General features: G+C 53.8%; 1 protein-coding gene across 2 annotated transcripts; it reads left to right on the top strand.

The window, feature by feature from the left end:
- Positions 1-27,215, top strand: Tert (telomerase reverse transcriptase). Of its 2 annotated transcripts, XM_045139025.1 has the most exons (16): positions 3-340; positions 467-1,787; positions 7,499-7,694; positions 8,585-8,753; positions 10,147-10,326; positions 11,058-11,216; positions 13,225-13,320; positions 14,514-14,599; positions 16,809-16,922; positions 17,971-18,042; positions 19,722-19,910; positions 21,987-22,113; positions 23,016-23,077; positions 25,395-25,519; positions 25,760-25,897; positions 26,588-27,215. In XM_045139025.1, exons 1-16 carry the CDS (start codon positions 122-124, stop codon positions 26,689-26,691), a joined length of 3,357 nt encoding a protein of 1,118 aa, XP_044994960.1. In that variant the 5' UTR covers positions 3-121; the 3' UTR covers positions 26,692-27,215. The 2 variants fall into 2 exon arrangements, with proteins under 2 accessions (XP_044994961.1, XP_044994960.1); XM_045139026.1 differs by lacking the exons at positions 21,987-22,113; positions 23,016-23,077 and having other exon boundaries at positions 1-340.
- Positions 27,216-27,633: the final 418 nt, after the last annotated feature.

Below are 27,633 nucleotides of genomic sequence, written 5' to 3'. Positions count from 1 at the left end.
CCTGCATGGTGGGACTCTTTCCCATGGCACGTGTACTGGGGAAGCGGACTGGGGGCGGGCACACGGGTCTGGGTTCAGCCCGGCACCGGCACGTGGTCGCCTCGACGTGACCTCCATCGCGATGCCCCGCGCGCCCGGGTGCCAGGCCGTCCGCGCCCTGCTGCGCACCCGCTACCGCGAGGTGTTGCCACTGGAGACCTTCGTGGGGCGCCTGGGACCCGAGGGCCACCAGCTCGTGCGACAGGATGACCCTGAGGCCTTCCGCACCCTGGTGGACCAATGCCTGGTGTGCGTGCCTTGGGATGCCCACCCTCCCCCAGCCTCCCCCTCTTTCCGTCAGGTGGGCATCATCCCCGGGGTGGGGGGCCTGCGTGGGTGGAGTGGGGGGCGGGACGCGAAGCAGTGGTGTGCCTGGCTCCTTTTCCTCCCCGGAGAGCCAAGAGCGCTGTCCCCCTAACCTACCCAGGTGTCCTCCCTGAAGGAGCTGGTGGCCAGGGTCCTGCAGAGGCTCTGTGAGCGCGGCTCCAGGAACGTGCTGGCCTTTGGCTTCGCGCTGCTGAACGGGGCCCGGGGTGGACCGCCCATCGCCTTCACGACCAGCGTGCGCAGCTACCTGCCCAACACGGTCACCGAGTCCCTGCGCGTGAGCAGCGCGTGGGCGCTGCTGCTGCGCCGCGTGGGCGACGACGTGCTGGCCCACCTGCTGTCGCGCTGCGCGCTCTACCTGCTCGTGCCTCCCAGCTGTGCCTACCAGGTGTGCGGGTCGCCTCTGTACGAACTGGGCTCCCCCGCCGATGCCTGGCCCCTGTCCTCCGTGGCGTCTCCCGGCCGCAGGTGGTCGATGCCACGCGCACCGGGGAGACACAGGAACCTTGGAGGCACCAGCCGGCTATGGGAGGCGCCAGCCCAAGGTGCCAAGCGACGTCTGGACGGTCCAAGCGCAAGTCTGCCTTTGGCCAAGAAGCCCAGGTACCACCTACTGCAGGAAGAAGGACCCGGCAGGCGGGCAACTGCAGCCCACCAGGGCAAGGCGTGCGTTCCAGGTCCTGCCGAGACTTCTCCAAGAGTTGTCGTGGAGGCCACAGGTTCGGAGGGAAAGGCATCGAGTTCCGGCGCCGCGCGCGTCTCCTCCGCATCGCTATGGTCTGAGTATGAAACCAGCTCTCCGACGTCACCTGTGTCACGGCCGTGCCAGGATGCCCTGCGGCCCCAGCCATGTGTGGAGACCAAACGCTGCCTCTATTCCTGGCCGGGTGGCCAAGAGCGACTGGGTCACACGTTCCTGCTCAGCACCCTGCGGCCCAGCCTGACGGGCGCCCGGAGGCTCTTGGAGACCATCTTTCTAGGCCTGCCACCAAAGGGGTCCGCAGCTCCCCGCAGCACGCGCCGTCTGTCGCCTCGCTACTGGCGGATGCGGCCCCTCTTCCAGCAGCTGCTTTCAAACCATGCCCGGTGCCCGTACCGTGCGCTCCTCAGGACGCACTGCCCGCTGCGGGTCACAGCCAGCCGGTCCCGGACACCTGCGGCCGCCCCCGAGGACACGGGACCGCAGGCTGTCATACGGCTGCTCCGCTGTCACAGCAGCCCCTGGCAGGTGTACGCGTTCCTGCGGGCCTGTCTGCGAAGGGTGGTGCCCCCAGGTCTCTGGGGTTCCAGGCACAACGAGCGTCGTTTCCTGAGGAACACGAAGAAGTTTCTCTCCCTGGGCAAGCACTCCAAGCTCTCTCTGGGAGAACTGACCTGGAAGATGAGGGTGCAAGACTGTGTCTGGCTGCGCAGTAGCCCAGGTGAGCAAAGTCACGTCTTGAGGGGCTGGAGAGAGAGATGGCTTAGCGATTAAGGCATATTTTGCCTGCCAAGTCAAAGGACCCGAGACCCATGTAAGCCAAGTGCACAGGGTGGCACATGCGTCTAGAGTTTGTTTACAGCAGCTAGAGGCCCTGGTGCTCCCATTTTCTCTATCTGCCTCAAATAAATAAGTAAAAATTATATGCATACATACATACATACATATAGATAGATAGTCGGTCTTTAAGGACCCACCAGACCTCCAGCTGAACACAGAGCTCAGAAAAGGAAGCAGGAGCCCAAGCTCTGGCTTCTTGCACTTGGCAGTCGGGTTGGCTCCATTTGATCTCTGTCTCCAAGCCCCTTCCAGCTCCTTCTACTGATTCTAGATCCTGAGAACAGTGTGGTGAACAAATGTGGGTGATGCACTGGCAACAGGTGGGAAGGAAGGGTTCAGCAACTCTAGTGAGGGGCCCTCTTACAGGTGGTCCAAAAGCCCCTTGTACAGGGCGTGGTGGTGCACCCCTTTAATCTGCCAGCACTCGGGAGGCAGAGGTAGGAAGATCGCTGTGAGTTCGAGGCCATCCTGAGACTACATAGCGAATTCCAGGTCAGCCTGGGCTAGAGTGAGACCCTACGTCAAAAAAAAAAAAAAAAAAGAATCCCCCTGTGAAACAGTGCCTGTCTGTTGGAACTAGGAAGCTGGCCCAGGAACCTGATTGTCCTAGCGGGAGGTGAGAGGGTGCCCGAAGGTCACCTAAAATGCAGATGCCTTGTTCACACTTACCTTGGTGCATAGACAAGCAGAGAGGGGTGGAAGGAAGAGGAAGAAATAATGACTGTTTTCTCAGGAAAAGATCCCTGTCCCATCTTGGGTGTGAGGAGGAGCCTGGGGGAGCAGACGGAAGCCTTTGAGGGGAGAGCACCGGGTCTGGGTTACTTGGGAGGCCGCAGAGCCTCTCTCCACCACGTACTCCTTGGCTAGGTTTGCTGGTTTAATGGCCAGGGTAGTCCACTCCTGCCACCATTTGGCCCCCTTTCTTGGGCTCTGCCTCCTCCCTCACCCCACTCTCCTTGAGGTGGAGTGGCAGTCAGAACAGCCCCAGATATATTCACCATTTGACCCTTCTCTCTAACTTCCAGGACACTTAACAACTTGTAGAAGGCAGAGCCACATTTGCCCACCGTAGCTGGTACTCAGAAGCCTGAGGTAGGTTTTTTAAAAGTGCCTCGGGTGTGGGTGGGTGATTGGCTGGAGAGATGGCTTAGTGGTTAAGGCGCTGCTTGCTTGCAAAGCCCAAGGACCCAGGTTCGATTCCCCAGGACCCACGTAAACCAGATGCACAAGGTGGCGCATGCGTCTGGAGTTCATATGCAGCGGCTAGAGGCCCGCCCATTCTCTTCCTCAAGTAACCAAATAATTTTAATTTTTATTTAATTTTTAAAATTTTCTCAAGGAAGCAAATAATTTTTTAGTTTTTTAAATTTAATTTTTATTTATTTATTTGAGAGAGAGAAAGAGAATGGATGTGCCAGGGCCTCCAGCCACTGCAAACAAACTCCAAACGCATGCACCACCTAGTGCATCTGGCTTACGTGGGTCCTGGGGAATCGAACCTAGGTCCTTTAGCAGTTCAGGCAAGTGCCTTAACCACTGAGCCATCTCCCCAGCCCCCAATTTTTTTTTTTTTTTTTTTTTTTAAGTTTGAAAGTGCATGGCCTCACCCTCAGAGCTCTTCTCTTAACCATGGTCCCTCTAGTTGCCCGTTGACTGTATAAATGGTAGCAGGGGCAGCTGTTTACGCTGAGCCTTCCTGTACTGAGCAGACGATGACCTTGGTGACCACTTGTGTCTATGCTGTGACCACTAGATGCTGCTGGCTCTTGTCTCAGCCCTTCCGGTATCCTACGTTTTCCGTCAGGCCTCCATGGCTTCTCTGACAGCCCTGAACACACCTGCTCTTAGCTCCTTTCTGCCTCAGCGGCTCCCTTGTCCCCAGCTGTCTCTGCCCACAGCCCATAAGTTCCTGAGGTTCCCTGAAAGAAATGACTCCTCAGCTGCTCCCTGCGTCTGTCCCCCTGAGGCACAAGGCAGCTCTTGTTTGTTCTGGATGCATGCTGCTTCCTGCTTCGTCTGGGCTCTGCTCCAGTCTCCCGTCAACCTACATCCAACTCCACGATGGCTTTTCCAAAGCTAGATTGGACGTGTGTCCTTCTCGTTCCAAGACCTTCCATGACCTGAACGTTGGGATTCTAAAGTCTCGTAAGAAGCCCGTCAGACCTTTCTGTTGGACTTTTCTTTTGATTCCTGTTTATTTCTCAGAGGTGTTAGTGGTCTCCCGCTTTCCCTTGGGTTTTATTCTGACATTGTTTTTCCAACATCTAAAGTTGGATTATGTGGCTATGCTTTTCCCTCTTAAGTACTGCCTTAGCTGCATCTGGTGTGTTTTTTTTTTAATTAATTAATTAATTAATTTGAGAGCGACAGAGAGAGAAAGAGGCAGAGAGAGAGAGAATGGGCGTGGCAGGGTCTCCAGCCACTGCAAAGGAACTCCAGACATGTGCGCCCCCTTGTGCATCTGGCTAATGTGGGTCCTGGGGAATCAAGCCTCGAACTGGGGTCCTTAGGCTTCACAGGCAAGCGCTTAACCGCTAAGCCATCTCTCCAGCCCTGCATCTGGTGTTTTGATAGATGGTAATTTTTTCTTTTAGATTTTATTTTATTTATTAGAGACAGAGAGAGAGAGAGAGAGAATGGGCATGCCAGGGCCTCTAGCCACTGCGAATGAACTCCAGATGCATGTGCCACCATTGTGCATCTGGCTTACGTGGGATCTGGAGAACCGAACCTCGGTCCTTAGGCTTCACAGGCAAGCACCTTAACCTCTAAGCCAGCTCTGCAGCCCAGATAGGTGGTAATTTTGATATCAGTGGCTTTTGGGGTGTTTTCTAACTTCTGTGATTTTTTTTTTTTTTAAAGATTAGCTCTTTTTTCTTTTATTTATTTGAGAGAGAGAGAGAGAGGGAGAATGGGCATGCCAGGGCCTCCAGCAGCTGCAAATGAACTCCAGACACATGTATATCTGGCTTACATGGGTCTTGGGGAATCAAACTGTGGTCCTTTGGTTTTATAGGCAAACACTAACTGCTAAACTGTCCAGCCCTGTGATTTCTTTTTTATTTATTTCTTTTCTTTTCTTTTTTTTTTTTTTATTTAGCGTCTTTCTCTAGCTCAGGCTGACCTGGAATCCACAATGTACACTATGTAGTCTCAGGGTAGCCTCGAACTCACAGCAATCCTCCTACCTCTGCTTCCCAAGTGCTGGAATTAAAGGCGTGCACCACCATGCCCAGCAGTTTCTTTTCTGACCCAGGAGTTATTTAAGTATTTTGTGTGCTTATGTGTGAGAGAGAGAGGTCCAGTGATTCCTGCTCCACTCTGAGACTGGTTCCAAGCTGCTGTGACCACACTTAATTGTTTATGTGGGTCCTTGGGATTCGAACTCTGGCATTCTCAGCCTTCCTCAGGCCGTCATACTTGTTCAGGAAGCACACTTAACCGCTGAGCCATCTCTCCAACCTGGAATTTTCCTGTAGTTGGTTTTGAACTTGCCTGAGTAGTGGGCTATGTAATACCTAAACTGGTGGATCCTTAATTTATAACATAGTGTGTTGGAGTTTCCCCAAGTGTTCATTATGCCTCTGAAATCCTGCCGTTGGTTGCTGATTTGGCTGTGTCATGGAGTATAACTTCCCCATCCTTCCAGGGTAAAATGGGGAGAGCGAAGCCAGTCTCTTACCTGGATCGTGGATTTAGTTCTTTGAACTATGGTGGTACTTCCTTGAGGCATTGTTAGGTGTGGGCCTGTGTTCGAACGTTTATTCTTCTCTTTTGGTGGGGGGGGATCAAGGGTAGGGTCTTACCCAGGCTGACCTGGAATTCACTATGTAGTCTCTGGCTGGTCTCCCACTTCTGCCTCCAGAGTGCTGGGATTCAAGACGTGCACCGCCACGCCTGGCATAGAATTTTCATCTTTCTGACTAAGGAATATATATATATATATATATATATATACATATATATATATATATATATTTAATTTTTATTTTGTGTGTGAGAGAGAGGGGGAGAGAATTTGCATGCCAGAGCCTCCAGCCACTTTCTTTTGTTTTCTTGAGGTAGGGTCTCACTGTGGCCCAGGCTGACCTGGAATTCACTCTGTAGTCTCAAGGTGGCCTTGAACTCACAACGATCTTCCTACCTTTGCCTCCCAAGTACTGGGATCAAAGGCATGTGCCACCACGCCCCGCTTAAATTATTTTTTTTTGAGATGGGCTCTCGTAAGTTGCTCAGGCTGGCCTCAAGATTTGTAACCTTCCGTAGACTCCCAAGAAGTTGTGATTACAGGTGTGCGAACCACACCTGGCTTTCCTCTAGTAGTTTAGCTTAACAGTTCCAACGTGTCCAAGTTTGGGATTGGACTTGGTTGGGATTTCCCTGCTTTTTTTTTCTTCCTCTAATTTTTATTTTTGTTAAATTTTTTTTTGCATATTTTTATTTATTTATTGGAGAGCAACAGAGAGAGAAAGAGGCAGACAGAGAAAGAGAATGGCCTAAGGACCCAGGTTCGATTCTCCAGTACCTATATAAGCCAGATGTACAAGGTAGCACATGTGTTTAGAGTTAAAACTGTTTTTTTTTTTTTTTTTTTTTTACTGGCTTTTTTATTTTTTAAATTAAATTTTTTGTTTGTATGTTTGTTTTTCGAGGTAGGGTCTCACTCTAGCCCAGGCTGACCTGGAATCTACTATGTAGTCTCAGGGTAGCTTGAACTCATGGCGATCCTATCTCTGCCTCCCGAGTGCTGGGATTAAAGTTGTGCACAACCACACTGGGCTAAATTCATTTCTTTTATTGACAACTTCCATAATTATAGACAATATCCCATGGTAATTCCCTGCCTCCCCCCACTTTCCCCTTTGCAACCCTACTTTCCAGCATACCCCTCCCCCTCTCAATCACTCTCTTTTATTTTGATGTCATCATCTTTTCCTCCTATTATGAGGGTCTTGTGTAGATAGTGTCAGGCCCTGTGAGGTCATAGATATCCAGGCCATTTTGTGTCTGGACAAGCACATTGTAAGGAGTCCTACCCTTCCTTTGGCTCTTACATTCTTTCTGCCACCTCTTCCGCAACGGACCCTGAGCCTTGGAAGGTGTGATAGAGATGTTTCAATGCTGAGCACTCCTCTGTCACTTCTTCTCAGCACCATGGTGCCTTCTGAGTCATCCCAAGGTCACGGCCATCTGAAAAGAGAAGCTTCTCTACGATTTTTTTTTTTTTTTTTTTAAGCAAAAACGGAAAGGTTTAGGCCAGGCATGGTGGCGCACGCCTTTAATCTCAGCACCGGGGAGGCAGAGGTAGGAGGATTGCTGTGAGTTCAAGGCCACCCTGAGACTACAGAGTGAATTCCAGGTCAGCTTGGGCTAGAGTGAGACCCTACCTCGGAAAACACCATCACCACCACCACCACCAAAAAAAAAAAAAAAAGGAAAGTTTCCTAACTGGTTTGTTGAGAACCCAACATGGTTTGGAGAGGCTGTCCACGAAAGCGTCTGTGGGATCTGGCACGTTCTGGTGGCCCGTGGCTGCCGTAGCGGGCACCACGGGTGTGGGGTGGGTCGCGGACGCTGGGTGTCTCATTTCAGGGGCCAGCTGCGTGCCAGCTGCGGAGCACCGCCTGCGGGAGAGGGTGTTGGCCTCGTTCCTGTTCTGGCTGCTGGACACGTACGTGGTCCAGCTGCTGCGATCGCTGTTCTACATTACGGAGACCACGTTCCAGAAGAACAGGCTCTTCTTCTACCGCAAGAGCGTGTGGAGCAAGTTGCAGAGGCGCGGGGTCAGGTGCGCGTCCACGTGCGTCGCACTGCCCGCGCCCGTGGGTCGCCTCGTGGCGACCTTGAGCCTGCCCACGGGCCTCGTGGGGTCTGCACGGAGACCCCCATCCTATTCCTGTCCCACTGACTGCCCAGAGGCCCCACCTTCTTGTTTTTTTAATTATTTATTTTATTTATCTGAGAGTGACAGACAAACAGGCAGAGAGAGAGAATGGGCGCACCAGGGCCTCCAGCCCTGCAAATTAACTCCAGACGCGTGCGCCCCCTTGTGCATCTGGCTAACGTGGGTCCAGGGGAACCGAGCCTCGAACCGGGGTCCTTAGGCTTCACAGGGCAGGTGCTTAACTGCTAAGGTATCTCTCCAGCCTGGCCCCACTTTCTTATCTGTGAACTTGGGTTTGGGCTTCCCCATCTGTAGGCTCCCTAAAGTGGGGCGGGGGCGGGGGGGGAATGAGGCTGAACAGAAGCATGTCTTAGGATGTGGGTCAGACCAGTGGGACGCATGTGGGAGGGGCCCCGCCTTTGGGGACCATCAGTGAGGCCCATTCTGAACCTTGACATGGGCTCTGGTGGCTTAAGGTTCTGAGCTGGTTCAGCTTGGGTTTACTGTCCCCACGTGAGGGGACAGAGGAGAAGCCAGCGTGAGGTCTGTGGAGTACACATGCTGAGCTACTCAGTTGCACTCTTGGGAACCCCAAGAAGGGGCCCCTGGGGGCTGGCCATGGGTCCACGCATCCCAGGCACCTATGCAGGACAGGTGCCGGTCTCTCTGGGTGGATGCTGTAAGGGATCTCGTCACTGTGGGGACCTGTGGCTCTGGAGGTAGCCCGCAGCAGGGTCGGGGGTCTGGCAGTCTGCCATGAGCTCACTGTGGGTTGTCATGGCCCTCTGTCACAGGCAGCACTTTGAGAGAGCGCGGCTGCGGGAGCTGTCCCCAGCCGAGGTCAGGCGACACCAGAAAACCTGGCCGTCCGTACCAACTTGTAAACTGCGTTTCATCCCCAAGCCCAGTGGTCTCCGGCCTATTGTGAACATGGACACCAGAGGCCTCCACAGAGAGAGGAAGGTAACGATGTTTGTTTCTGTACCTCTTTTTCTTTAAAAAACATTTTTTTGGTGGGGGAGCTGGAGAGATGGCTTAGCAGTTAAGGCATTCGTCTGCAAAGCCAAAGGACCCAGGTTCCATTCCCCAGGACCCACTTAAACCAGGTGCACAAGGGGGCGCATGCGTCTGGAGTCCGTTTACAGTGGTTGGAGGCCCTGGTGCGCCCATTCTCTCCCCCCCCCCGTGTGTGTGTGTGTGTGTGTGTGTGTGTGTGCCTCTTTCTCTCTCGCACACTCTCAAATAAATAGATTTTAAAAAGATGCCAGGTGTGGTGGCTCACGCCTTTAATCCCAGCACTCGGGAGGCAGAGGTAGGAGGATTACCGTGAGTTCGAGGCCACCCTGAGTCTCCATAGTGAATTCCAGGTCAGCCTGGGCTACAGTGAGACCCTACCTCAAAAAGCCAAAAAAAAGAAAAAAGATTTATTTTTATTCATTTATTTATTTATTAGAGAGAGGGAGAGAATGGGCATGCCAGGGCCTGTAGCCACTGCAAATGGACTCTGGACGCATGCACCACCATGCGCATCTGGCTTACGTGAGACCTGGAGAATTGAACCAGTGTCTTTAGGCTTTGCAGGCAAGTGCCTTAACTGCTAAGCCATCTCTCCAGCCCTGCTTCTGTACCTCTTTGCTTGGCCTGGGCAAGCCTTTGTGGCCCCATGAGCCCTGGATTGACAGAGTAAATGGGCAATGATCTGCTCCCTAAGTCCTGAAGATCAGCATGTGGGAGGGCTCCGGAGATGGGAGACAGGCTCTCGTGAAGCATCAGGGCACTCAGACATTAGAGGTGCCCAGGGACCCTGCAAGGCATGGTGGACACTGTTGGCACTCCATGCCAACGCCCTAAGTAACTAGGGAGCAGCTCCTGTCAGCCTGCGGGGTCCAAGACCTGGTCCATGACTAACGCTTCTCGCTCCTGGTCCCCATCTCCTTAGCTGGCTGTCTACAGCGGCTCTGGCCCGTCCCTCCCAGTTTCTGTGTGTGTGGAATGGGGGTGATTGCCAGCAGACAGAGATGACTCGAGGGGTGGTGACCATGAGCCCAGCCCCAGGAGTTGTGGCCCCCCTCCAGCGATCGTGTCACCAAGAGTGGTCACCCTCGTGGGTGCTGACCATGTGTCCCTGGAGCCAGCATCTTCCAAGTAGATACTGAGTATGTGGTGTCCACAGGGAGCTATACTGTGTCATAGATTAGGGCTGGGAAGGGCCGCTGGTGTAGCCCGGTGAGTTACTGGAATACTGTGATGGGTCCTCTGAGACCGTTGCTCTGGGGGGGGGGGCTGTTCTGGGGAGGCTGGGCAGCCTGGTGCTGTCTACCAGTCTCCTTTCTGAGAGTTGCCACCCGTGGCCCAGGGTCAGCATTTCACCCAGCGCATCAAGACTTTGTTCAGTGTTCTCAACTACGAGCGGGCACAGCATCCCGGCCTCCTGGGGGCGTCTCTGCTGGGCATGGATGACATCTACAGGGTCTGGAAGGCCTTTGTGCTACGTGTGCGTGCTCAGGACCCCACACCCAGACTGTACTTTGTGAAGGTGGGTGTGTGACCCCCTCACCCGGCACATCTGCTCCCTGTCGTACGCTATCCTCTTTGTGTGGCCAGCTGCTGGGCGACAGTGTTGCCGGCTGCAGCTGGTGTGGCCGCTGGGAGTCGCGTCCTGCCCTGCGGTAGACCAAGGGTGCCGTGGCCTCCGATTCTTTCAGAAGCAGGGCCAGGGCTGGAGGGATGGCTTAGCGGTTAAGGCGATTGCCTGCACAGCTAAAGGACCCAGGTTCTATACCCCAGGACCCATGTTAGCCAGATGCACAGGGGCCGCATGTGTCTGGAGTTTGTTTGCAGTGGCTGGAGACCCTGGTGTGCCCATTCTCTCCACCACCCCCCCCCCCGTCAAATAAATAAATAAAAGCAGGGGCACAAGTGACCCCATTCCTACTGGGGACACCTCACTCCCAGGACCGCTTGGAGCTCCTTAGTGTAGGAGGGCCTACTGGAGGCTGAGAGAAGGAACCAGATGCAGCTCAGCTACCAGGACCTAGATGTTTCAGTATTTGGATCAGCCTGTGCTGCCCAAGGGGTCTTCAGTGGGGGGTTGATGAGTAAAAGAGAGGAGTGCCTTGCCCTGGCATCCTTGGTCTGGGTGGGGGCTTCTCCCAGATTCCCACAGTGGCATGGGCGTGTGCGGGTACCCCACAGGTTTTCTAGAGGCTCTGGGGCCCACAGAACCAAGGCGTCGTGCTCGGTAATGCTTATACGTGTGTTCTCCAGGCGGATGTGACGGGGGCATATGACGCCATCCCCCAGGACAAGCTTATGGAGGTGGTTGCCAGCGTGATCAAGCCCCAAGAAAACACGTACTGTGTCCGTCATTATGCTGTGGTTCAGAGATCGGCCCAGGGCTACATCTGCAAGTCCTTCAGGAAACAGGTAAGGCCCCTGTGGGTCCATGCTGGAAGCGTGTTCAAGACAGGCCTGGTGATCTGGGGTGTCTCATTGAGAGAGCTATGTTTCTGGCCTGTGTTTACCTGGGACTTGTTTGTTTGGGATCCTGGTATGTGCCCCCTTTGTTCTATGGGGTGCTGGTGTAACGGTATGCTAGGGGTTCAGGAAAGTCCTTGAACCCCAAGCCCTAGGTTCGTTTCTAATTTTAATCAAGGAACTGAATGAAATTAGACTGAGAAGGATAATTACTAAGTTCTTAGTTATATTTATTGAGAGAAGTACAGAGCCAAGGAAAGACACCCGCGTGGATAGAGATCCCATGTGGAGGACCTGGGAAAACCTTGGAAAGAAAGGCAAGTTCAAAGAGCTCTTGCCCTGTGGAGAGCTGGAGTGGGTAAAGAGCCCAAGTGGAGAGTAAGGGTTAGGGGGCTCTCCCCTCGGCTGGAGGGGGGCTCTGCCCTGAGCCAAGCCAAGGAGGAACTCACCAGCAGCTGGAAATTCCTCAGTGATCAGACAGCTCAGAGAGCAAGTGTGCCCTCCCCTCGCAAATGTTTTAACCTGGTGGTGGTGGTGAGCCTTAGCGTCCGGCTCCAGTGAACCAGGTAGAATAGCTGGTTGGTTAGGGCTAGGGGCTGTCTCAGTAATAGGCTAGCCCTGGGCTGGAGAGATGGCTTAGCGGTTAAGCGCTTGCCTGTGATGCCTAAGGACCCCGGTTCGAGGCTCCGTTCCCCAGGACCCACGTTAGCCAGATGCACAAGGGGGCGCATGCATCTGGAGTTCGTTTGCAGTGGCTGGAGGCCCTGGCGTGCCCATTTTCTCTCTCTCCTTCTCTCTGTCTCTTTCTGTCTGTCTCTCTCTAATAAATAAATAAATAAAAATTTAAAAAAAAAATAAGCTAGCCCTGACAGCAAGTTCTGGTTGCTGAACTTAATGAGGCACAATGTTTAAATCCTAAGAGAGATCTCTCTCCCAGGAGGAGCCCAGGTTGTTGGTGGAAAAATTAAATAAATAAATGGGATGATCTGACTTCTTATCTCTTGCCTGGTTCCCTAGATCTGTTTTTTGTTTGTTTGTTTGTATTTTGAGGTAGGGTCTCACATTAGCCCAGGCTGACCTGGAATTCACTATGTAGTCTCAGGGTGACCTCGAACTCACAGCAATCCTCCTACTTCTGCCTCCCAAGTGCTGGGGTTAAAGGCTAAAGTCATGCGCCACCATGCCTGGCTCTTGAAAGGGATTTTTATAATCACAGCACCCCAGGAGGTTCCCTCCCTGCTCTGGGCCAAAGCCACTTAAGGACCCAGGTTCAATTCCCTAGGACCTTCATAAGCTAGCTGCACAAGGGGGCGCAGGCATCTGGAGTTCATTTGCAGTGGCTGGAGGCCCTGGAGTGCCCATTCTCTTTCTCTCTCTCTCTCTCTCACACACACACACACACACACACACACACACATTCTCTCTCAAATAAGTAAAAAGTATATAAAATAAATAAATAGTGTGTTCTAATAGGGATATGTCAAAAGTTCAAATTTGGTGTGTGATCCCAGCCTATGGGAGGCTGAGGCAGGGGGATTGCAAGTTAGAGGACAAGTTAGAATACATATTGAGGCCTTGTCTGGGGTGGGGGGCGCAAAACAAGCAAACCCCAAAGCCAGTGCACACATCCCTTGACCCTCTCACACTTACACACTTGGAGCTATTCCTGTGTTCACACTAGGTGGCCCTGTATTCCTCTTGATGACATCCTGTCTTGGGGACCTGAGTGCTGGTGGCCACGGTGACCAAAAGCAAACGCTACAAACTGGGGGTGTCTGTCCTAGGAGATGAGGTTCCAGTCCTTCCCTCCCATCTGCACACGCCCGTGGGGCAGTCAGGGTGGTTCCCGTGCAGCGGGCGCTGGTGGCCACAGTCGGGGGTCACGATGGGGTGTCCCCTCTCTGCCTTTGCAACAGCTCAGCCTCCTCAAGCCCTTGGCTCCCCCTCTTCGCCACAGGTCTCCACCCTCTCCAACCTCCAGCCGTACATGCGCCAGTTTGTGGAGCAGCTGCAGGACGCGAGTGCCCTCAGGGACGCCGTGGTCATCGAGCAGGTGTGTGGGCATCGGGTGACAGGGCCACTGCCCGGCTGGCTGCTGCGGTGGGAAAATGGGGCCAGTGCCGCCCCACGACCACGGGCACACGCCCTCGCAGAGGGTCACTTTGGCCCAGACTACTGTCCTTGGCAGGAGGTCCCAGTCTCCAAGGCCATCCTCCTTGGCAGAAGGTCCCCATGACTGAGGCCACCCTCCTCGACTGGACAGTGCAGACCTGGACAGTTTAATGCAGGCTTTCTACCAGCCTGTCCCCTCTCCCCAGCTGATGCCTTTTAGTGGTTCCCTAAAGTTATTTTTTTGTTGTTGTTTGTTTTTTGTTTCATTTTGCTATTTTGAGGTAGGGTCTCACTCTAGCTCAGGCTGACCTGGAATTCACTCTGTAGTCTCAGGTTGGCCTCGAATTCATGGCGATCCTCCTACCTCGGCCTCCTGAGTGCCAGGATTAAAGGCGTGCGCCACCATGCCCAGCTTGAATCTTTTTTTAAAATATTTTATTTTTATTTATTTATTTGAGAGAGAGATACAGAAGTAGGCAGGTAGAGAGAGAAAGAGAGAATGGGCACGCCAGGGCCTCCAGCCACTGCAAATGAATTCCAGATGCATGTGCCCCCTGTGTATCTGGCTTAATGGATCCTGGGGAGTCGAACCTGGATCCTTTGGCTTTGCAGGCAAGTGCCTTAGCCATTAAGCCATCTCTCCAGCCCCAGAATCTCTTTCGTAATGCATATTCTAGCATGATGGCCAGCTGTGTCCACAGTGAGTGATGCTCAGAGCCCTAGGTGGTTTCTTTGGCTCATTGGGCTGCTGTGTGAGGCTCAGTGTTGCAGTCCAAAAAGCGGGTGACATCAGCATCTGGCAAATTACACACACTGTGAGCTTGTGGAAGAGCAGACCTGGCCAGACAGGGACGCTTGACCCTAACTTCACCATGAAAGCTTGGTCCCAAACAGGACATCTGGTGACAGCCCACTGCTGTCTGTGTCCTGCATCTTCACACCTGTCTACTTCCGTGTGGTTTCTTTTTCCTTTGTTTTCTTTCTTTTTTTGAGGTAGGGTCTCACTCTAGCCCAGGCTGACCTGGAATTCACTATGTAGACTCAGGGTGGTCTCGAACTCCTGGCGATCCTCCTACCTGCTGGGATTAAGGGCGTGCGCCACCACGCCCGACTTCCATGTGTTTTCTTTTTCAGAGCTCCTCTCTGAACGAGACCAGCAGCAGCTTGTTTGATTGCCTCCTGCACTTTGTGCGTAACAGCGTCCTGAGGGTTGGCGGCAGGTGGGTGGACATGGGACAGGTGGACCCAGGCCAGCCAGGCTCTGGTGAGCAGTGCGCCCCTTGGCGGGTCCCGGCACTTAGTGTTCTGCCTGACTCTATCCCTTTTCCTTCGTCCCTCATGTTCCCCTTCCTGGGACCATCCGGGGTTTCTTTTCTCGCCTCTCTGTTGCCTGCCCAACAGACCTTTGTGAACAGAGGTCCTGGTATGGCTCAGGTGCTCCAAGAGATGCTTTGTGGAGAAGGGAACCCAGGCTGGCCCTGGGCTGGAGCTGCCTCACAGCTGAGCAGCCTGTGGGAATGTGCAATTCCTGTGCCTAGTGTCGGATATGAGGTTGGATGTTCGGTCTTCCTTTTTTTTTTTTTTTTGAGGTAGGGTCTCACTCTAGCCCAGGCTGACCTGGAATTCACTATGTAGTCTCAGGTAACCTTGAACTCACAGCGATCCTCCTACCTCTGCCTCCTGAGTGCTGGGATTACAGGCATGCTCCACCACGCCTGGCTGAGACTACATATTTTAATTTCACATCAGCCTGGACTAGTGCAAGACCTTACCTTAAAAAAAGGTGGGGGGCGTTAGCCAGATGCACAAGGGGGCGCACGTGTCTGGAGTTCATTTGCAGTGGCTGGAGGCCCTGGCGTGCCCATTCTCTCTGTCTCTCTCTCTCTCTCTGTGCCTCTTTCTCTCTCTGTCACTTTCAAATAAATAAATAAAAAGAAAGAAAGGTGGGGGAGGGGGCTGGAGAGATGGCTGAGCGATTAAGGTTCCTGCCTGTAAAACCAAAGGACTCAGGTTTGATTCCCTTGTACCCATGTAAAGCCAGATGCATATGGTGGTGCGTGCATCTGGAGTAAATAGGGCCGGAGAGGTGGCATAGTGCTTAAGGCACTTGCCTACAAAGCCAAAGGACCTCGGTTCGATTCCCTAGGACCCACGTCAGCCAGCAAGGTGGCGCATGCATCTGGAGTTTGTTTGCAGTGGCAGAGGCCCTGGCATGCCCATTCTCTCTCTCCCTCCCTCTTTCTCTCTATCAAATAAAGTATTTATAAAAATTAAATTAAAAAATAAATTAACAGCAAACGAAAAAATAACCTTATCGTTCTATAGTTAATAGCCACCAATATCATTTTAATGTGAATAGTCACAGTATGTTTAAGAATGTAACTGGAAACATAAGGTGTGCTTCCTGGGAGAGCAGAAGTTGTAAGGGTGCAGTGTAGGGAGGTCCCGGCTGCACACTCGTGTGTCCGTGTCCACGTGTCAGAAGGCACAGGCCTGGTAGGGTACAACTTGATATTTGCACTTCAAGTAAGCGTCTGGGGCAAGGTCCCCCTTCTGATCTTTCAAGCAGTGACCCGAGTCACATCTCTTCTGCTCCTGGGCCACGCTCTACAGAGGGGATTTCGGAGGCAGCCGTAAGAGTTCTGCCCGAATGTTTGATTTAAAGGTTCGCTCGCAAGCCATTGCCTTTTCTGTGCATGACTGCCACCTGGAGGCAGTCTGTCGTCGGTACATGGCTCTGCGGGGAGTTCGTCCCCTTTCAAGGGCATCTGGTTGCTTGAACATACCTCAGAGAACGCGAGCTGTAGTCATCACCATCTGTGGTGGTTTGATTCAGGTGTCCCCCATAAACTTAGGTGTTCTGAATGCGAGCTCCCCAGCTGATGGATATTTGGGAATTAATGCCTCCTGGAGGGAGTGTATTGTTGGGGGTGGGCTTATGGGCGTTATAGCCAGTTTCCCCATGCCAGTGTTTGGCACACCCTCCTGTTGCTATGGTCCACCTTATGTTGGCCAGGGGGTGATGCCCACCCTCTGCTCATGCCATCATTTTCCCCTGCCATCGTGAAGCTTCCCCTCGAGCCTGTAAGCCAAAATAAATCTCTTTTTCCCAGAAGCAGCTCTTTGTTGGGTGATTTCTACCAGCAATGTGAACCGGACTGCAACACCATCCTAGCCTGCAGTGGGAGTGGGCAACTTGGCCTGAGGGATGTGCAGGGGTGGCGCTTAAGTTGGTGTCTTGTTAGTTTTCAACACACTGACAGGGGAGATATCACTGATCATGTGTGGAGGGGCCCTGTGGGTGCCACGTATCTGTGAGCACGTATCTGTGACGTCCATGGTCTTGGACGTACATGGCTGTGTATGTCAGATTGGGGTGGGAAGCCCACTGTGGCTGCTGTGGCTAAACCTTGTGCCCCCAACCACCAGGTGCTACGTCCAGTACCAGGGGATTCCACAAGGCTCCATTCTGTCCACCCTGCTCTGTAGCCTGTGCTATGGGGACATGGAGAACAAACTGTTTGCCGGAGTTCAGCAGGATGGGTAAGCGCCCTCCTTTGCCGTCTCAAGGGGGCCGGTTGTGGGTCAGTGCATCTTGTCATTTGGCTTTCCTGACATGCTGGTGAGGTGGCTCAGCAGTTAAAGGCGCCTGCTTGCAAAGCCTCCCGGCCTGGAGTCAAGTCCCCAGTACCCACATAAAGCCAGATATGCACAAAGTGGCGGGAAGTCCTGGTGCGCCCATTCTTTCTCCCCATCTTTCTCTCTGCTTGCAAATAAATACGTAGAAATATTTTGAAGGGCTGGAGAGATGGCTCAGCAGTTAAGGTACTTGCCCTCAGAGCCTAACGACCTGAGTTCGATTCCCCAGTACCCATGTAAAGCCAGATGCACAAAGTAGTACATGTTTCTGGGGTTTGCAGTGCCTGGAGGTCCTGGGGTACCCATTCTCTCTGTCTCTCTTCTATCTCTCTCTGCTTGCAAATAAATAAATAAAAATATATTTAAAAAATATTTTGAAAACATCCAGGCGTGGTGGCACATGCCTTTGATCCCAGCACTCGGGAGGCAGAGGCAGGAGGATCACTGCAAGTTCAAGGCCATACTGAGACTACATAGTGAATTCCAGGTCAGCCTGAGCTAGAGTGAGACCTTAGCTTGAAAAACAAAAACAAAATTTGAAAACAAGAGTCAAGCAAATTTATCATACCTGTTTCATGCAAAGTTACCAAGACATTAATACTTCTTTTTAAAAATTTTTTAATATTTTTATTTATTTATTTGAGAGCAATAGACAGAGAAAGAAGCAGATAGAGAGAAGGAGAGAGAATGGGCATGCCAGGGCCTCCAGCCACTGCAGACAAATTCCAGATGCGTGCGCCCCCTTGTGTATGGGTCCTGGGGAGTCAAGCCTTGAACTGAGGTCCTTAGGCTTCGCAGGCAAGCACTTAACCGCTAAGCCATCTCTCCAGCCCAAGGCATTAATATTTCTGTACGGAAGAAACTGAAGTTGTCACCTGGGCTCTTTCGGAACATCACTCTAAGTGTTTGAGGTCATTTCCCTCACTGACAGGTTCTCCATGTCTCATTTTAGGGTGCTCTTGCGTTTAGTCGATGACTTCCTGTTGGTCACACCTCATCTGGCCCAGGCGAAAGCCTTCCTCAGGTAAGGACCCTTCTGGCTGGTTCTGCTGTGCGGCTGTGGCATACGTACAGCTGAGGTGACTGATGGTAAGTCTGTATGCCCGGAACTCCTTTGCCGCCAAGGCCCTGTGCCATCCCTGCAGAATGGGCCTGGGCACGTCACCTGTGCATTCAGGCCTGGGTGGTGCCGAGAGAGAGTGTCGCATCCATGGCCTGGCCAGCTCCGTCCAACTGAGACTCTTGTCCCTTTTGTTCCCAGCTATGCAGTGAGAGAGAGAGCTCAGGGCTCATGTCTAGAAAGTCTCCAGAGAGGACAGCCAACAGTAAATCACGTTCCCCACAGCTGAGCCTGGGTGTTCTGCCCTTCTGAGAGAGGTGCCAGCCCTGGGTGCAGCCATGACTAACCACTTCCAGGCTGTGATTTATGTCATGGGTAACGGGGGCACTGTGGGAGTGGACCCACAGCTTTCTGGAGTTGTTTTTCTCTATAGGATTATTGGGAAGAGACCTAAGGATTCGGGCTGCAATTACACAGTGGTATTTTCTTTTCTTTTTCTTTTTTTTTTTTTACTGACATGTTTTTTTAAACATATTTTATTTATTTATTTGAGAGAGAAAGAGGGAAGGGAGAGAGAAAATGGGCATGCCAGGGCATCCAGCCACTGCAGACGAACTCCAGACACATGCGCCACCTTGTGCATCTGGCTTATGTGTGTCCTGGAGAATTGAACCGGGATCCTTTGGCTTTGCAGGCAAACGCCTTAACCCCTAAGCCCTCTCTCAGCCCCCACAGTGGTATTTAAAAAAAAAAACAAAACAACTTTATCTATGTATCTATTCATTTGAGAGAGAAAGAATGGGCTTTCCAGGGCCTCTAGCCACCGTAAATTAACTTTAGACGCATGCGCCCCCATGTGCCTCTGGCTTAAGGTGAGTACTGGGGAATTGAACCCAGGTCATTCAGCTTTGTAGGCAAGCGCCTTAGCCTCTAAGCCATCTCACCAGCCTCACGGTGTTTTGAGGCATGGGGTTGTGTGTAGTTTTTCTTCTTCTTACTGCTGTGTACATGCTAGTGGAGAGCAGTGTATATTCCAGAACATAGTTACGGTATGTGGAGGTCAGATGACGGTCGTTGGCATATCCAGAACTTGGTTCTAAAGTTGAGTTTTTAAAAAATATTTTATTTTTATTTACTTATTTATTTTGAGAGAAGGAAAGAGGGAGATAGAGAACGGGCGCGCCAGGGCTTCCAGCCACTGCAGCTGAACTCCAGATGTGTGGACCAACTTGTGCATCTGGCTTACATGGGTCCTGGGGAATTGGACCTGGGTCCTTTGGCTTTGCAGGCAAGCGCCTTAACCACTAAGCCATATCTCCAGCCCCAATTTTGTTTTTTTGTTTTTAAATGGGGGATAGAGGCCTCACTACATGGATACTAAAATACGGCCATCAGAGTTGGATTACATACCTGCCTGTGTGAGGCTCGGCTGTCTGCTCCTGAGCTGGTTTCGTTGTCCACTGTTCCTGTGTCTCATCCAGAAGATAAGAGCCGCGGGGGTCCAGAGCAGGACTATGTCCAGCCTTCATCTTGGCCCAAAGGATCTTTGGGGAGGGGTTTTCGTGGCACGTGTGTGCTAAGCGCTTCCAGGAGCCTCTTGGAGTCATCCTTGCCCCGTGGCTGACATTGCTCCTCTTCCTCAGAACCCTGGTCCAAGGTGTGCCCGAGTATGGCTGCACGATAAACCCGCAGAAGACGATCGTGAACTTCCCTGTGGAGGGCAGCGCCCGGGACGCCACGGTCCCTCCCCAGCTGCCCGCTCACTGCCTGTTCCCCTGGTGCGGCCTCTTACTGGACACCCAGACGCTGGAGGTGTTCTGCGACTACTCCAGGTAAGGACGCCAGCTGGGAGAAGGAGCCATGTGCGCCCCTCGTGGGATCGGGGGGCTCTGTGGGCCGTGCCATCCTGTTGCTACTTCTGGGCACAGAGGACCACAAGGCCCCAAGTACCAGAGGCCACCGGATGTGCCCTTCCTGCCTGGGAGTTGACACACAGTCACATCTACATCTTCAGCCTCATTTGAAGCCATAGGCTGCGGCCAAGTTAAGCATGAAGAGTGCGACCCGGGCCCTCCTCCTATATACGATCTAGGTGTGCGATCTAGATTTATTTATTTTTTATTTTTTTTATTTGAGAGCGACAGAGAAAGAGGCAGATAGAGAGAGGGGCAGAATGGGCGCACCAGGGCCTCCAGCCACTGCAGAGGAACGCCAGACGCATGCGCCCCCTTGTGTACCTGGCTAACATGGGTCCTGGGGAGTTGAGCCTTGAACCGGGGTCCTTAGGCTTCACAGGCAAGCGCTTAACCGCTAAGCCATCTCTCCAGCCCTGCGATCTAGATGTTCTTACTGCCTGAAGTTCACACGCCAGCCTCAGGCTCGGCACAGATGAAACAGATTTGAGATGGGCCATTTCTTCCACGAGTTATTAAAGGGACAGCAATTGTGGCATGGTGGCAGAAGACAGCCAGCCGCTCCTGTCCTTGTGTTCACCACGACAGTCGTTCCAAGCTCCCGGGTTGGGTGTGAGCACTCCTGTCTCCAAAGCGCTCCCCAGGAATTCATGGTGTGAGGGAAGGGGCAAGTGCTGCTCCAGGCGCTCGGGAGCCCGGCTCCCCGGCCTCCCTGTCCCTCTGGGGGTGAGTCACCCTCATCCTTGGGATTCAGAGTTCCCAGCTTCAGCTGCTGTCTCCTGGGCCCAGCTCTGCAGTCCCAGCCTGTGCCACAGTGCTGGGCACATCCGTCACTCCTGACCTGTTCCCTTGCCTGTTTCACTGCCCTGTGTGACATGTCACGGCTATGATGTGTGTGTGTTTTATATGTACAAATGTATGTTCCCTGCGCATGGACTTAGAGGACCGAAAATGTCCTGTCACTGCTCATTCTCCTGTTACCTTGAGATTGGAACTGTCCCTCAACCCGGAGCTACTGTCCGCTGTCCATCAGCAAGCGCCAGCCAGCCCCCAGTCCCCATTCCCTGCGGACCCGGACTGTACTTGTGCATGGCCACACCCGGCTTGTCACGTAGGTTCTGTGGAGTTGAGCTTGGCAGTCTCTGTCCTGACAGCACCTCTCGCTTGAGCAGCAAACACCCTTACTTATTTTATTTTATTTTTTTATTTATTGGTTTTTCGAGGTAGGCTCTCACTCTAGCCCAGGCTGACCTGGAATTCACTATGGAGTCTCAGGGTGGCCTCGAACTCGTGGCGATCCCGTCACCTCTGCCTCCAAAGTGCTGGGGTTAAAGGCGTGCGCCACCACGCCCAGCCTGGCCTTGGCTTTTTGAGAACACAGCCCCCAGCTCACCCTCAGTGAGTGTCACTGAGCGGTGGCAGAAGCAGTTCCTATGACTTGTCACCGTTCAAACGAAGCACGGGGCTAGTGGCTCTGCGGTCTCCTGTGTGATGTTTCCTTCGGAACTATGGCCCTTGCTTGTCACTGCTGGGCAAATACATCCCAGGCTTAGGCAAAATGAGTGTTGTCGGGCTGGACAGATGGCTTAGCGGTTAAGCGCTTGCCTGTGAAGCCTAAGGACCCGGTTCAAGGCTCGATTCCCCAGGACCCACGTTAGCCAGGTGCACAAGGGGGCGCACGCGTCTGGAGTTCGTTTGCAGTGGCTGGCGGCCCTGGCGCGCCCATTCTCTCTCTTTCTATCTGCCTCTTTCTCTGTCCGTCGCTCTTAAGTAAATAAATGATAATAACAAGCTTAAAAAAAAAAACGAATGCAGTCCACCACATCCCGAGGCTTAGGGGCGCTGTCCCGTGAGAGGCACACTGTCCGTGGAATGCATGTGTTACCACTACCGTGTGAAGTCGCAGCCTGTGACAGAGAGGGAGAGCTTCGGAGCTGGCTCACACGGGAGGGGCCGCGTGGGGAACACACGGTTACTAGGCGGTTTGTGCTGTAGCTATGCCGGAACCTCGATCAGGGCCAGCCTCACCTTCCACTGTGGCTCCAATGCCGGGAGTGTCATGCGTCACAAGCTCTTGGCGGTCCTGCGGCTGAAATGTCACAGTCTGTTCCTCGACCTGCAGGTGAGCATGTGGTAGCCGTTTATTATTTTTTTTTTCTAAATACTTTTATTTGAGTGAGAGCACAGAGAGAGAGAGAGAGAGAATGGGCACGCCAGGGCCTCTAGCCGCTCCAAATGAACTCCGGACTCACGAGCCACCTTGTGCGTCTGGTTTCAGGTGGGCCCTGGGGAATCGAACCTGGGTCCTTCGGCTTTGCAGGCAAGCGCCTTACTGGCTGAGCCATCTCTCAAGCGCAGGGGGTAGCAGTTTTTCACGCTCATTGTGGAGTCTCTGGGGCTGTAGGTCCTATTGTCCTGGGTGTACCTATATGCGTGTGCAAGTCTGTAGACCTATGCGTGGGCGTGCGCATGTGTGTGTGTGTCCCTGTGTGCACATACAGGAACATGTAGGCGTGGATGCAATATCTTTTGTTTGTTGGTTTGTTTGTTTTTTGTTTTTCAAGGTAGGGTCTCACTCTAGCTCAGGCTGACCTGGAATTCACTATGGAGTCTCAGGCTGGCCTTGAACTCACGGCGATCCTCCTACCTCTGCCTCCCGAGTGCTGGGATTAAAGGCGTGCGCCACCACGCCCGGCTATGGATGCAGTGTCTGTGAGGAGCCTGGGTGCGTGTACACGTGTGTCAGGGGCCCCTGGGCCTCCTGCAGCCTGACCCTGCCAGCGATAGCGCTCATCTTCATAAGGAGGAGGGGTCCCAGGCTCTGAGGCCACCATGATGGGCTCTAGCCTCTATCCCATCCCGCTGTCCCTCCCCTGATTACCATGTTAAGGACCCAGCTGGATTTCCCTGGGGATGGAGGGTGGGGCTGGGGGGGGTTCTTGCCCTGAGAACACAACTGCACACAAAGGGCACGTGTGCCATCCGGGGGATGCCGCTGACACTCTCTTCCACCTTGGACTCCAGGTGAACAGCCTCCGTACCGTCTGCATCAACGTGTATAAAATCTTCTTGCTTCAGGCCTACAGGTGGGTCGTGGGCCGTGTAACCACCAGAGGGCAGCACTGGGCTGGAAGTGTCAGACTTGTATTCTATTTTTTTTTTAATTTTTTTTTGTCCATTATTTATTTATTTATTTGAGAGTGACAGACACAGAAAGAAAGACAGATAGAGGGAGCGAGAGAGAATGGGCGCGTCAGGGCTTCCAGCCTCTGCAAACGAACTCCAGACGCGTGCGCCCCCTTGTGCATCTGGCTAACGTGGGTCCTAGGGAAACGAGCCTCGAACCAGGGTCCTTAGGCTTCACAGGCAAGCGCTTAACCACTAAGCCATCTCTCCAGCCCCAGAGCCTCTTCTTGATCGTCTCCCGTGGTGGCCCTGTCTGTGTGCTGATCCTTGGAGGGAGTCGGGGAGAGAGAGCCCCTGGGGACAGGGGAGGCAGGGGACTTTGCAGCTCTAGAGAGCGGAGACTGTAGCCTGTTGCTGACTGTAAATTCCACGAAGGCCTCAGAGGGACATGGTTGTAAGCTTGTGTCCCACGCACTAGCTAGTGCTTCTGGAATATTCCTGGCCCGGTCGGTGCTGGTCCCATTTGCGCGTGCCTGCCATGGGTTGTATTTCATGAAGCCGGATGCTAGCTAGTCACTTCCCTGCAGCCTCTGTCTGAGGTCTCCTTCAGGGACAGGGCCAGGAGTGGCTTTCCCCAGCGCATCCCAGGCTGGCCGCTTTGCCGAGGCGCTGCAGAGACTGTGGTCTCTGTATCTTGAGGTTGCCATATGTCTTGGGAGTTTGTGGGCTTACGGAAGCAGTTGTGTCAGGGCCACGAGACAGAGCCATGATCTCCACCCGGTACAAGTGTCTGCGTGTTTGGGCAGCGCGGGGCTGCCTGCTGTGTGACGTGCCTGTCATGTTCCCCCACATTCTACCACTGGACCCCCTGGCCCAGGCCCCGTGTGCTTGTGGCTAAGCTGCGCATCCACCTCCTTCTGGAAGTGGGTTTGGCACGTAAACATGTTCTGCCCCCGTGGCATACAGCAAGCACGGCTGGATTGATTCCTGCGTCTGACCGCCTTGCCTAGAGCTTCCTGGAATATGATGGAGACGCTTCCTGGGTGGGGACTGGGCAGCCTCTGCTGGCCACGTGTCCCTGATCCGTCTCCTGTGTAGAGGCAGCTTTACCCTTATTCCCCACAGGGAAGTCCCTGCTCTGCAGTGCTCTGAGGAGACACGACAAAGCTGCCTGTTTCTCACAGGTGGTTTCAGGCAGCTCTTGGCCTCAGTGTCCCGTTAGTGGGCAGTGGGGCACCCCCACCGTAGGGTGCAAAGGGCTACTGCTAAATATGGGAGAGGGCCTGGAGAGATGGCTTAGCGGTTAAGTGCTTGCCTGTGAAGCCTAAGGACCCCAGTTCGAGGATCGATTCCCCAGCACCCACGTTAGCCAGATGCACAAGGGGGCGCACGCGTCTGGAGTTCGTTTGCAGTGGCTGGAAGCCCTGGCGTACCCATTCTCTCTATTTGCCTCTTTCTTTCTGTGTCACTCTCAAATAAATAAATAAATAAACAAATAAATATGGGGGAGTCAGGTATGTAAAAGACCTGAGAGAGCTGAGCATGGTGGTGCACACCTTTCATCCCAGTACTCTGGAGGTAGGAGGATTGCTGTGAGTTCGAGGCCAGTCTGACACTACAGAATGAAATCCAGGTCAGCCTGGGCTACAGTGAGACCCTCTCTCAAAGCCTGCCCCTCCCCCAAAAAAGCCTGAGGCAGGAGTGGCGGCGACAGATAAACAAGGGGGTGATATCATGGGTAGCAGAGATGCCATCCATGTCCCCACCAGCCTCAGGATCCTTTGCCCTGGGATGGCTGGGTCCTCAAGTGAGACGTGGGAGACCTGGTAGGAGAGGCTCTGGCTCCCCCCAGCCCGTGGCCACTGCTTCCCTCGGGAGAGTTCTTCCCCACCGGAAACATTTCCCCAGCTTGGTGGCATGTACCCCCCTATTCCTGGTACCCACGGTACATACCTCCGTGGGGCTGTCGTGAGGCCGACATCAAATGTTGTCCATTTGATTGACGTGTGATCACATTCCCGAGGGGGCTCGGGGGGGGGGGGGGTCATTAAGACTGGATGCGCGAGATTTTCCCAAGGCGGGTCCGGTTCTGCGGCGGTATGCACGCACGTGTGTTGACACGCGGCCAACCTGTATTACATCCGTGCCACACGAATGTGCAGCGCCCAGGACACGCGGTACCCCACGGGTGGGCGCGCAGGATGCGCATTCCTTCGTGCAGGCGCCTTTGCACGTCTCTGATCAGAGGCCCTCCCGTCTCCCGTGGCTCCTGCCCAGGTTGCACGCGTGCGTACTGCAGCTTCCGTTTGACCAGCGAGTTCAGAAGAACCCTTCCTTCTTCTTGACCGTCATCTCTGACATGGCAACCTGCTGCCACGCCACCCTGAGAGCCAAGAACGCAGGTGTGCACCTCAGTGATGCACCCACGACGGGGTGGGGGGGGCGAGGCCAGGGGTCACTGTGACATCGTCTCCAGTCCAGGCCAAGCCAAGATGTGCAGGAACCAGCACGGCCGTCCTCCCGTCCTGGGCCTAGACCTCTAGGCCTTGGCAAATCAGTTGGGTACTGAGAGCACGCTGGAGGGGAGTGGGAAGGCTTGGGACCGCCCAGGTTTCTCAGCCTTGCTTTGTCCCATTCCGCAGGGATGTCACTTGGAGGCAGGGGTGCCTCGGGCCCATTTCCGTCTGAAGCTGCTCGATGGCTCTGCTACGAGGCCTTCCTGCTCAAGCTGTCCTGCCACCCCGCCACCTACAAGCGTCTCCTGGGGCCCCTCAGGACTGGTGAGCATTGCTGGGCGGAATCCAGTTCCCTCCTCCTGGCCCCCAGGCACACCCTGGCCCATCTGATAGGGCAAGAGCACGCACAGGCGGCCTCTGATTGGTGGAACCGGGTGTCCATGCACAGTCCTGGCTTCTGCCTGAGCCACACTGTTCCTTCTGACTGAGTCCCAGCTCAGGAGAGAGCCCCACAGAGTGAAACCTTCCTGTCTTGGAACCTTTTATTTATATATATATGAGAGAGAGAGAGAATGGGCATATCAGGGCCTCTAGCCACTGCCAAAGAACTCCAGATGCAGGTGCCACTTTGTGCATCTGGCTTTATGTGGGTCCTGGGGAAATCGAACTCAGGTCTCAGGCTTTGCAGGCAAGCATCTTAACCGCTGAGCCATCTCAGAACCTTTTAACCCTTGTCTGGATCCTCACAGCCTCTGCCCTGGCTGTGCCCCCCCCCACACACACCAGTGCTTCAATGAGGGAATCTTCAGCTCGAGTCTCTCCCAATATCTCCTCTTATCACACTTGGGAAACAGTGTGGCCCCCTGAGGTGGGGGGGGGGGGCGAGGCTAGGTCTCCTTGCCCCCACGTGTAGGTAAGTGGCCCACAGGCCTCTCGGTGCCTCTCCAGGCCCCGGGCTGAGGACTCTGCGGCCTCCCCTGGAAGGGAGTCTTTGAGTTTCTCTCTCTGTTGCAGCCCGAGATCAGCTGTTCCAGAAGCTTCCCGAGGCAACAGTGGCCATCCTCAAGGCAGCAGCTGACCCTACCCTGACCACAGACTTTAAGAACATCCTGGACTAACCAGCCCTCCTCAGATAGGATAACCGTGGACTTTGGTCCCTCCCCTTCGGGGTCTGTATTGCATTGGAGCTGGCCTGTGTGAGGCTGGTGGTCCACCTAAGACCCCCCCCGAGCCGTGGGCGGTAGGACTGAGGTGTACCCTGATGTCCTGCTTCCTGTGCCGGGCTCAGTTTCTTCCCTGGTGTCTTCAAGGAAACAGAGCCCACCCACTGAGGCGCTCAAATGACAGGGGACCCCCCCTTCCTCCCCCCCTCCTTCAGCCACCATATGCCAGGAGGAGGAAGGGGACCTGTGTGGGCTTGGGACTGTGGGAGATACCCTGGCCCATGTTGTCAGGAGCCTTGTCCTCCCTGCCCTCACAGTGGGGGCTCTTGCACCCAGTTTCTCGTGTGCTGCTAGGCTGTCTGGTTTGGAATTAGGGGTTGGTGGGGGGGGGGTGACTTCTTGCTGACTACCCATCCTGGGGTAAACATGGACCCCATGTCACCCAGGCCTTATAAAAAGCCATGAACTTTCGCAAAGTAGAGGGCCTTGGCACCTTTGCTCCCTCGCCGCTCTTGTCTGAACCCGTGAGTGTCCGCGTGTCCTGCCCACTGCCCAGAGCTAGAGACCCGTGACGGGCACCTGTGCCGTGGACACTCCCCCCGCTGGGGCTCCTAGTCAGGCCCGTGGTGGCTGCAGGGAGGTGACTGACTCGGGGATTTCAGTTTTCAACATGTCTCTTGCTGGGCGTGGTGGCGCACGCCTTTTATCCCGGCACTCGAGAGGCAGAGGTAGGAGGATCACTGTGAGTTTGAAGCCAGCCTGAGACTACATAGTGAATTCCAGGGTCAGCCTGGGCTAGAGTGAGACCCTGCGTGGGAAAAAAAAAAAGATAAAAGCAAATGTCTCAGCCGGGCGTGGCGGCGCACACCTTTAATCCCAGCACTCGGGAGGCAGAGG

This window comes from Jaculus jaculus, chromosome 20 (genome assembly GCF_020740685.1).
Source record: "Jaculus jaculus isolate mJacJac1 chromosome 20, mJacJac1.mat.Y.cur, whole genome shotgun sequence".
NCBI lineage: Eukaryota > Metazoa > Chordata > Mammalia > Rodentia > Dipodidae > Jaculus > Jaculus jaculus.
The sequence above is the reverse complement of the archived record's forward strand: the minus strand, read 5'-3'. Positions and strand labels throughout refer to the sequence as shown.

Excerpts from the sequence above, each read along its gene's own strand:
- Tert (XM_045139025.1), top strand. The coding sequence starts at position 122 with ATGCCCCGCGCGCCCGGGTGCCAGGCCGTCCGCGCCCTGCTGCGCACC. Across the intron at positions 10,327-11,057 it reads CCAGACTGTACTTTGTGAAG|GCGGATGTGACGGGGGCATA; the intron begins GTGGGTGTGTGA and ends TGTGTTCTCCAG. Across the intron at positions 16,923-17,970 it reads GCCGGAGTTCAGCAGGATGG|GGTGCTCTTGCGTTTAGTCG; the intron begins GTAAGCGCCCTC and ends GTCTCATTTTAG.